The following is a 9,618-nucleotide window of genomic DNA, read 5'->3' as shown; positions in this document are numbered from 1 at the left end:
CCGGCGTGTGTGCCCCCTATGCTGCGTTCCTGCCCCCCCCCCACCGCTCGCCCACGCCCCCGACGACGAAGGCGCGGCGGCCGCGGCCGCGACCTCGACCTCGACGGCCCTTGCTCGGGCGCCCTCCCAGGCTCGGCCCCCCGCGACGTCGACGACGTTTCTTGCTGGGTCTGTTCCTCACTTTCCTTTCTTTCCTGCTGTCTCCTTACCTAGTCCCATGAACACCAATGTGGGTTGCTTTCTTTCAGCATTTGAACAAAAGGGATCATGCGGCTTAAACGGGGGAAAAAAAATACAACATACTACTAGTTTGTAGGCTTGGAAGTTGGAATGTTCAGTGAGGAGAACCACAGGAACTATAATCATAGCAACATCAAACTCATTGCCATCAGTGTCAATGCCAATAATCCGATAATCACCGGCTGATTTCGCCCTCCCAGCAACCTAAAAATGAAAGTTCAGATGTCAAACAAAGCTCATTTTTCAGACCCGGTTACATCATCAGTAATTCAGTATGTCCAGATATATTTTACTCATTGCAAGTTGAGCTATACTGCCCACTGCAATGTTATAGCCCTGCACGGGAATCCATCCCCTGAGAGCCGGCCGCTGCTTATGGAGCACGAACCATGAGGCCAAATCAATGGCAAGAAATTTGAGTTCTCGTAAACCGGATAGAGTACAAGTTAACAATCAACGTGCTTCTGCTTCATCTGTCTTTACTTGGCTACTATAGCTGACACTGTATTGTTTCTGTTTCTCAGCTTATGGACATGGCGGGTCCAAGATGGAAGAAGGGCAAAGACGGCAAGGACTTTGCAGCTCTGGCAGCAGCTCACCCCATGTCAAGCATTGTTGCTGAGCTCCAGTCCTCGCTGAAAGGCTCGAAACTTGTGGCAACTTTATCTTGTCGGGGCAGGGATGCGACCCTCGGTGTGAATCTGCAGCAAGCTGCACTTCTTAACCGTGCGGCCTTTGGCCGGGCGCTGGATAATGCCGAAGCAGAGAAACAGTGGATCCAGCTGGGGGCTGAGGAGGTCTTCTATCTTTACCATGGTTTGAAGTGCATCTCAGTGTCAGAGAGCAAGAAGCTGTTGAGCGAAGGGGAGCTGTGGGATCACTTATGCTCCGCATCGGAGTCATTTCCCGAGATGTACAAGGCATACTCGCATCTCAGATCGAAGAACTGGGTGGTGCGGTCAGGTTTGCAGTATGGCGCAGATTTTGTAGCTTACCGTCATCACCCAGCACTCGTCCACTCAGAGTTTGCTGTGGTTGTTGTTCCAGAAGGAGCGGAGTTCGGCGGTAGGTGTGGCCGCCTGAATGTGTGGTCTGATCTACTGTGTGCACTCCGAGCTTCTGGCAGTGTGGCCAAGGCACTGCTGGTTCTAACCATCTCCAGCAGTAATTGTGGATTGAGCTCCCCAGATTGTTTAGAACAACTGGTTGTTCATGAGAGAACAATTACTAGGTGGATAGCGCAGCAGTGCCGTGAGCAGCGAAGTGAACTGTGCAGAGAAGAAGCAGAGAAGGAAGAACAATATCATGCAAGAGAAACTGTAGCCTTCAACTATTTGGGCGTAATACTAGGCTTCACAGTTCTTTCTAGCTTACTTGTATACACGCTGAGATTCCTATAATAAAGCTAAATATTTCTCTGTACTCCTATTGGTGATGTGTAACTTCTCATCTTATGGCAATCCTGTGCCAGTACTCATGTGCATTTTGGAAAGATTTCTGGAAATGGTCCATACATATATCCATACAACTGTATCTGCAGAGTGCACACATCATATTATGGTATGCTCTGGAGTGGCATTTTCTGTGCCTTTTCAAGGACTGCAGGACTAGAAACCTCTGAATGACCAGCGCACCAGCCTATTGAAGAAAAGAGATACGCTAGATACATTTTCTTCAAATATTTGCAGACATTTTTTCCTTATATACTTTCAGTGTTTAGTACTTGAACACATTCAGGCCTTAAGTATACATTTAGTAAACATCAGAGTCGATATCTACTGTATTGAAGAACTGAAGGTACAATGTCTGTAAAGCATGTATGATCATAGACAGAGGTGGCAACATGAAGTCTGTAAATACACATATTATATCATATTATTATTATATATATATATTCAACAATTTGACTTGATCTGTCTCTGAATTGATAGATCCGCATACAGTAAATAATTTAATTGCCATAATTAGAGATCATTATGTGATCTTAAAGCGCAACTGTGGAAATAACAGCATGCACAATGGTAGCTATTCATTCTTTCTTCCTATTTGAGGCTCCCGCCTTTAGGTGCGCATTGGCAATTCTATCTGGTAATGCACTGTGTGGTTCTTCCATATACCACTCTCGAGGTACTTCTCATATAAGCTAGCTTCTCCATCATAGTTCACTGAAAGAACTGCTGTGCTCCTTGTCCCATAGAGCCCCTTTGCAAAACAGAAACATGTGAAAAAATGTAAATGTAGCATTGCAGTATCGATATAGGGTTCTGTACTAGAACATCTACGTGTTATTTTAGTGGTTAATAGGCATAATTTTAAAGATAATTCAACTCTGAATGTACTTGTAAAGTGCAATTGAGTCAAAGATTTTATGCTCACTTCGTCAGTTTGCACCTCGATGAAGATGGAGCTCAGACCGTGCTCCCAGTTGGGATCACAACCGGTGTTTGGCAGCCTATCTTTATCAGCCCTCGTGGTGTCAGTCATTAGTCTATCAGCTATATCCTTCGCTTCAACTTCATCATCACCATGCTTCCTTATAAACTCCCTGAAGTTTTTACCAAGGCGAATTGCCTACAAGCAATATATGCAATAATGAAAAATTGTCTGCACTGTGTTCATTGGCACATTATAGTATACTGAATGGTCCCTAAGACAGAGTGGCTTGCAATCATGTGCTATCTACTCCTGTCTTGCTGCTCGTACATGCAGTGCTATTAATTGAGTTAAATGCACTGCCCTCTATAACTAGGGAAGTACTTGAAAGGCTTTCATGTTGCTTTCTCACATCTTTTCCGGCTCAAAAGTCTCCTTTAGGATTCTTAGTGCAGTACAAGTAAAATCAACAAAGGACACCTCATTGGACATTCTAGCTATTGGACATGGAGTAGTTATGTTACCTTCTGCCAAGGGCTGTCTAGCCTTGCATTGGACAACACATGGAGTCCTGGTGAGACGAGCTGAATCGTCGCAGGCTGCCCCTTTGGCCGGTTTGACACATAAACCATGACATTCCTGGTTAGATCAGCTAGTATAAGGTTGAAGCCATTGTACTCATCAGCTTCTTTTGCGACTTCAGTTGCAACCTCCAGTGGGCTCTTGTTGCCCTGCACAATACAGATTCTGAGGTTCATGCTTATGTTTGGAGCAAGATATTTCGATGCTGATTGTGCTCACCCTTAGCGCACATCATATGCATGTTTTAAACTGTAAAACCATGAATTCATGAATTATCCTATGAATGCTTATTTGTTTGAAGGACGGCAGCAGTTTAACCATTGTAATAGCAGCAACTAAAAATATTTTAAAAGGTAAAGTTTTCGTTTCTAAAAATGGGATTTTATGTCTTTGTCTTGATGTAAGCAATCTCTGTACCAATCACCATCAGTACTCAGAAGAATGGAATAAACACTAGACAGATAGCGACTTTCAGCACATAAAAAAGATTCTGACAGGAAAGCATAGTACAAAACACCAACTTTGTTTGTACAAATGAAACATATCTTTCTTATCATGTGCATATCTCCTACATTGACAACCACCAACTTGAGTTTTGATTTACCTGCAGGAACCTGAGGGGCAGGTCTCCCCTAGTGCGTGCGCCAGGCATCGCATCAGGCTCGAGCACATTGGTCAGGAAGGCAAGTCTGCCATCTTTGGTGCTCCCCATCCATGTTCCTCCACCAAGTACATCCCTGCCACCAAGAATCTTCATTGAGCCCTCCCCCCACCATCCTACTGCCTTTGTAGGCCTGCAATACATGGAGAACAGCAGTTGAACATACATCATTGTTATTCTGCAATGGGAATAGGCTTCTCTAAGATAATTTGCGATGTGGCCTAGTGAAGAAAGTGAGCAGTGATATTAGGATTGGAATGTTGGCATGACATATGACTTCGAACATATAATTCAGGAGTGAGAAGAGCTAAACTCGAAAACAAAAGCTCACAATTCAGAGATTCAGATCAGAGTACCGCGAGGATGAATGAAACCAAATAAAATCATGTACCTGCTATGAAACTCATCTCTGTTGAGCAGCAGCAGGAGCTGGTGCTGAGGGTGAGCCTGCCAAATCCATGCAGCGATACACATGGCTTCAGGTGGTTCCTTACTCCTTGCTTCTAAATAACTCCCTTGTTTTGCAACCGTGCGCCTTGTGTATGGTTGTGTGTTTACCTGATACTTCTCCCCGTACATGTCTTTGTATTTATAGGAAGAAGAAGGCTGAAGGGGAGAGAGAAGAGGGGCAGAGCCCACAGAGTGTCTTACATTATTGCGTGCAACCAGGTGCTCTGTAGTCTGTTATTCTTCTGTCAGAGAGTTCCAGCCTGTTTCACTTACCAGGCCATTACCTGCCGTCTCAGGTCCTGAGGGTCCCCTACTTACCACTAACTTCTTCCCTACAGGTACCCTTGACTTGTGTGATAAGTGGGGAAATATTTAGTATTTTCTTTCAGGATAACTCCCAGTTTGGCCCATCCTCTTGGCTCAGAATGGGGACAGCATCTACCACGATTAACGCCAACTCTATTACTTTTAGTGCTTGCTTGGAGATGCAACTTTGATGCTCTTTTCCTGTAGGTTGCTGTTCTATTGTTTCTGGGGACAGAAACCAAAAGGCACGTGAATCGCTATTAGGGTAGATTCATACAATGAGTGATTAGCAGGCAGATCTGCCAAAACAATTCTGTAGATTCTGGACAATGATCTTGCTGATCCATATCTTAATGGAAGTGGGATCTTGACCGGATCACTCTCCTGTACTGGATTGGAATCGGATATACACAAGTGGTAAACAACGGCCTGGTCTTTCCAAGCATACTCTATGACTCTGCGCCGTTGCGTATTGAAACCCGCCTACCTGTATCCTGTGGGTAGTTGGCTTTGATGGTTCCACACGTGTCACTCCAGGAAAACAACACGCCTTTCAGGTATACATCATCTGCCCTATCTGCTTCCAGGCAAGTCAATTTTGTTTTCCTGTGCAGCAACATACTTTTCATCTTTGCCTTGGCCATGCTTATCATGTCATGAGATAGACATGTCAAGTGGAGTAATTAAAAAGGGTAAAAAATTGCTGATTCGTAGCACCCAGAATACCAAGATAGCACATACGCTGTGGTTTAGGATTTGCAGAGGGGAAGGGTCATATGTTATGTCCACTGGTTTGACAAGTTGTCTAATTTTCTACTGTTGAAAGGGGAAGGAAAACCAGTAACTTTCTGGTCACGGTATAGGTACATGGTTTATATCTCCTTATGATAACATTCAGGTCATCATACTCTTAATTATCCATTACATCACTGCCTTCTAGAGCTGACATGAGTTGGATATCATACCAAACAAAGTCTCGGAAGATTGTTGGCCACTATTATGCACTGAACTTCACTCCTTATCTGCACCCTCCCAGTTTTACCACAAGTAGTAACGAGATATTTCACAAGTAGTAACGAGATATTTGGCTGCGTTTCCTAAAAAAAAAGATATTTGGATGCTTAGCTTCATTTAGCTCTGTAGTACGACTAATGTGTATTTTTGTTGGTGTCAGGAGGATGATACCCAGCATTTAGTAAGGACGGTCGAATCAGGTAAAGTTGTTGATTCTCACTAATTCATTCTAAGCAGACAACTTCATCCTGTTTGGTGGGGAGGCACTTTCAGAGCCTTCTTATGCAGTGGTGGTTGCTCATGGAATCATCAGCGTGTAACAGACCGCAAGAGCCTAGGAGGTAGTCTGGCCCCATTTTCGGTGCACACTTGGTAGTTGCCAGTGCTACCCATGCTACAATAATGTTGGCATGCATCTGCTCATTTTTGACATGCAATTGCTTGAATAAAAAAGGAACATTTATTATGGGTCAGCAAAATTAGAAGGATAACCACACAAGGTGCCCCCATAGGCTGGGGCCTCACTCAACCTACAATGTCGGCTGCCCAATTACTCTGTCACCATGCCTTTGCCATTATGCATATGAATGGCACTACTGCCCCTTGGCTGCCAATTGCTAACTGCTACATTTCTTGCCAACTCTCATGCGCCCTTAGTTATTGCCACCATAACAATAATGCTCGCTGCTCTAACGTGCGGGCGTACGCATATGGGCGGCTATGATGAACGCCGTGCAAATCAATTCCATGGAAACAAAGGTGGGGATGGAGGAAAAAGTTGGTGAGACCTCTGCTATTCCTGCAACCAGAAACACCATGATTTTGCTGCTGCTTGTCATCTTGTTACTTATGCTTCTGTTTTTGTACCCAGGTTTGACTACTTTTTTACCAGCTTGAGATTCTTGTTTTTACTATATAATGATGAGTTGGTGAGACCGCTGCCCTGCTCTTCCTGCAAGCAGAGCCAGTGATGATTTTGCTGCTTCTTGTCATCTTGTTACTTGTGCATGTGCTTTTGTACCCAGGTTTGACTACTTGTATTTTCAGCTTGAGATTCTTGTTATTACTATTTTATGGTGGTTAAAATTACTATTTGTTACGGTAGAGGAATCACTAGAATCTTGAGGTCAAACGACAAAGTTGCGTTTATGAGAGACTTACAGTGAGTTGTAGCTGAACATGGAGCAAGTATAATTAAAGCTGCAATATATTTCCTGTTTGGAAATAAATAGATTACAGTGTTCCTGATTTTTTCCCTGTAAATTTAGTATATATTCCTTTTTTAAAATGCTCCTGAGTGTTGAAAATGTTGAAAAGGCCATGCTGGGCCCAGTTAACATTAGCCTATTTGGCCCATAATTGACCAACGAAATGGGCTTTGACTACAGTGGTGGTGTCCAGGGGATGTAGCTCTGTAGAATTGGCCAGGCCGGTTTAAACTCAGGTTCCATTTGTTTTCTTTCATTCCCCTCGGTCTGTCGGCCCTTTTGAGCTGTAAAATGGGTTGTCCCAAAGTCACGGCTTATTTCTCCTTTCTTAGACTTTTTCCATAGAAAAAAAATTGGAATCTGATGCTCTCTTTGAGGCTCTCCTTGACATCTTAATGACTCTTACAAAAGCACACGTTTTTTGTTCATGTTTTTGTGTGTGCATGGAAGCATCACTTTCGGAACAGATGTTACTAGAATAGTGAACTCCCAAAGTTTCATCCCTTTTTTTAGAAAAAGAAAACAAGGATGCATCTGAATAACTAAATTTCACATGGAAACATGCCAAGATAAGAGACAAAGAGAAGGTAGTGATGCGACGAAAATAGTAATTACATACTTCGAAATTTTGGGTAATAAAAAAACTATGGTTTATCCTCTTGTATTTAGTTATCTAAACTAATTCAGTGTTGACGACGATCTGTTGGCAACTTCCTTGTCGGCATTGGCGAACCTAGAGTTAAAGGCCTCCAGCTCCTCAAATTGACGAGCTCTTACCTATCAAAAGGGCCACTCACAATTTATTTTGATGGTATAAACCCAAACAACTAGCAATCTAGCATAGTTTTAGTCATCAATAATATAAAAGATGAAGAGACATTCAAACACAAGCTCATGCTACTCACATGACATTACTAAAAATAACAATTACCTTCTTCATTATCACACTCATATGTATGTTATGACTATGATTATGACTAGTGTTGGCTGTTAATATATTTTATGGAGTCACAAAATTATATACATACCTCAAAACGGCCTCCTGGTTTTTCTTTATCGCCCTGAAAAGAAGAAGGGCTTGTAATGGTGAGCATTGAGAACCAAGACATGGAATTTAACTGCTGAGAAAAACTGGATAAATAATACCTCGCCTTGGAGCGTGGGAACTGCACGATGGACAACGTACTGCATGTCTACGACGCCGATTTGCTCTTCAGGATCCTGCCAATTTCAAATGAGAGGCATCAATCAATATGTAAAACCAAATGCTGTTAGGCATATGTACACGAACATATATTTTGAGTCGCTGCTCAAAAAATAGGTAATGCTTATTACATCGACGCATCTCCAGAAATAGGAGTCGATAGGCCATCCATGGACCAGGTCATTCTGCAGGCAAAACACAGTGTCCCTCCTTGAGATCACACAAGCCCAGAAATTTCAGTCCTGTGTACTCCATCATGCATACCTGGATCATGTGCCACACGCATCTCCAGGCATCCCTCGAGAACACCGGCGCCATTACCTCCACAAACCTGCATCCATGCTTGCATCTTCACTTTCGAAACGAAAAATCGCAAACGAGAGTGAATGGTTCTGGAGCGGGGTTACCCGCTGCAGGGCCGCTTGTGCACGTCCCAGCAATGCTCACCCCCTGCATCTGTCCTGTTCATCCATGGCATTGCAGACAACTCAAATTCAGACTGTGCTAACATGTTTGCCTAGACACGTACTTCCTCCGTCCCGTTGTATAAGATCTTATTACATCCAAAATGTGGGGGAGTAGTACGCATCATCATGGCGGCGCGCTTACTTGTGCATCTCGCTGCCGTTTCTCCTGACGGTGATGTCGTACATCGGCGCCGGCCCCTTGGTCGCGTCCAGCCCCGGCTGCGAGATCTCCTGCCCGTGCCTCCTCACGACGTCAAGGTACCTAAAACCATGCATCCACAACCTGCCTGTTCATCATCATCCACCACATATATTGAGAGCTCGGGAAAAAAAGCATATATAGCTGGAGGGAGACATACGGTTCCGCGGTGAAGTTGTCGACACCAAGGTCCTCGTCCCACACGAACACGTAGTCATAGGGCGCCACCACGCTCGGGTGCAGGAACCTCTTGGCGAACCACCTTCGTTGTTGTTATTGTTTTCAGGCCAAAAAGTCTGAAGATTGTCAGTGCACTTAGAAATTCAGAGAGTGTGGGGAGTGTACAGACAGTAGTTAAAAGCTTGTACCATTTGGTCTGCTTCCTGGCGCTGACATGGGTGACCTTCTTGGACCACTCAAACTCTTCGTCCCACTCTGTCGCGCGGCCATCGTAGTGGAACAGCACGACATCGAAGCTGTCGGAGAACTGCATCATTGGTCATTTGATCGATGGTCATTGGTCAGAGTCAGACTAGTGATGGTCATTTGATCAAAGTTCTACATCCGGAACACTGAAAGTCACTCTTTCTTCACCTTGTGGACGGTTGCATTGACATTTTCTCTCTCACCATACCCTTCCGCGAGCGCGAGGAGGTACTTGCCAGTCGGGCTGTCCTGCGCATCGTACGATCAAATGAAACCATGAATTCAAGATGAAATGAAACAAGATCGTCAGATAGAGCCAAGGATGAACTCTGTCAGGTTGTTCAGAGATGGAAACTGAACACGAAAGGCAAGACGAAGACGTACCTCTCTCGGGGACCCCCAGAGCCGGCGCAGGTGAAGATCGGACTCCGGGACGACGATTCCCGGCGGCAGCCGCCTCTCCGCCACTTCCAATTTTGTTGCCGCGA

At 44.4% G+C, this 9,618-nt stretch overlaps 3 protein-coding genes across 3 annotated transcripts; 1 reads left to right on the top strand and 2 right to left on the bottom strand.

The window, feature by feature from the left end:
• Window positions 1-35: 35 nt before the first annotated feature.
• LOC125529387 (probable tRNA-splicing endonuclease subunit Sen2) lies at window positions 36-1,768 on the top strand. Its single transcript, XM_048693802.1, has 2 exons — window positions 36-168; window positions 765-1,768. Exon 2 carries the CDS (start codon window positions 768-770, stop codon window positions 1,638-1,640), a length of 873 nt encoding a protein of 290 aa, XP_048549759.1. The 5' UTR covers window positions 36-168; window positions 765-767; the 3' UTR covers window positions 1,641-1,768.
• Window positions 1,769-2,084: 316 nt separating this feature from the next.
• Window positions 2,085-4,510, bottom strand: LOC125529386 (transport and Golgi organization 2 homolog). Its single transcript, XM_048693800.1, has 5 exons — window positions 4,248-4,510; window positions 3,800-3,989; window positions 3,138-3,344; window positions 2,617-2,811; window positions 2,085-2,442 (listed from the first exon to the last, which is right to left on the bottom strand). Exons 1-5 carry the CDS (start codon window positions 4,433-4,435, stop codon window positions 2,302-2,304), a joined length of 921 nt encoding a protein of 306 aa, XP_048549757.1. The 5' UTR covers window positions 4,436-4,510; the 3' UTR covers window positions 2,085-2,301.
• Window positions 4,511-7,406: 2,896 nt separating this feature from the next.
• LOC125529385 lies at window positions 7,407-9,595 on the bottom strand (the record flags this gene model as incomplete). The annotated part of the gene is given in 11 exon segments (XM_048693799.1): window positions 7,407-7,611; window positions 7,863-7,895; window positions 7,981-8,055; window positions 8,170-8,223; window positions 8,303-8,369; window positions 8,446-8,499; window positions 8,648-8,767; window positions 8,865-8,966; window positions 9,073-9,191; window positions 9,299-9,379; window positions 9,515-9,595. Coding segments are annotated over 11 exon segments (885 nt in total), but the record flags the coding sequence as incomplete, so codon positions are not given.
• Window positions 9,596-9,618: the final 23 nt, after the last annotated feature.

This window comes from Triticum urartu, unplaced genomic scaffold, assembly GCF_003073215.2.
Source record: "Triticum urartu cultivar G1812 unplaced genomic scaffold, Tu2.1 TuUngrouped_contig_5568, whole genome shotgun sequence".
Classification (NCBI taxonomy): Eukaryota; Viridiplantae; Streptophyta; class Magnoliopsida; order Poales; family Poaceae; genus Triticum; species Triticum urartu.
The sequence above is the reverse complement of the archived record's forward strand: the minus strand, read 5'-3'. Positions and strand labels throughout refer to the sequence as shown.

What these genes read in the sequence shown, in the direction of transcription:
- LOC125529387 (XM_048693802.1), top strand. Translation starts at nt 768, where the DNA reads ATGGACATGGCGGGTCCAAGATGGAAGAAGGGCAAAGACGGCAAGGAC.
- LOC125529386 (XM_048693800.1), bottom strand. Translation starts at nt 4,435, where the DNA reads ATGTACGGGGAGAAGTATCAGGTAAACACACAACCATACACAAGGCGC. An exon ending in AGAGATGAGTTTCATAGCAG is followed by an intron (nt 3,990 to 4,247) that starts GTACATGATTTT and finishes CATGTATTGCAG; the next exon opens with GCCTACAAAGGCAGTAGGAT. An exon ending in TAGACAGCCCTTGGCAGAAG is followed by an intron (nt 2,812 to 3,137) that starts GTAACATAACTA and finishes TATTGCTTGTAG; the next exon opens with GCAATTCGCCTTGGTAAAAA.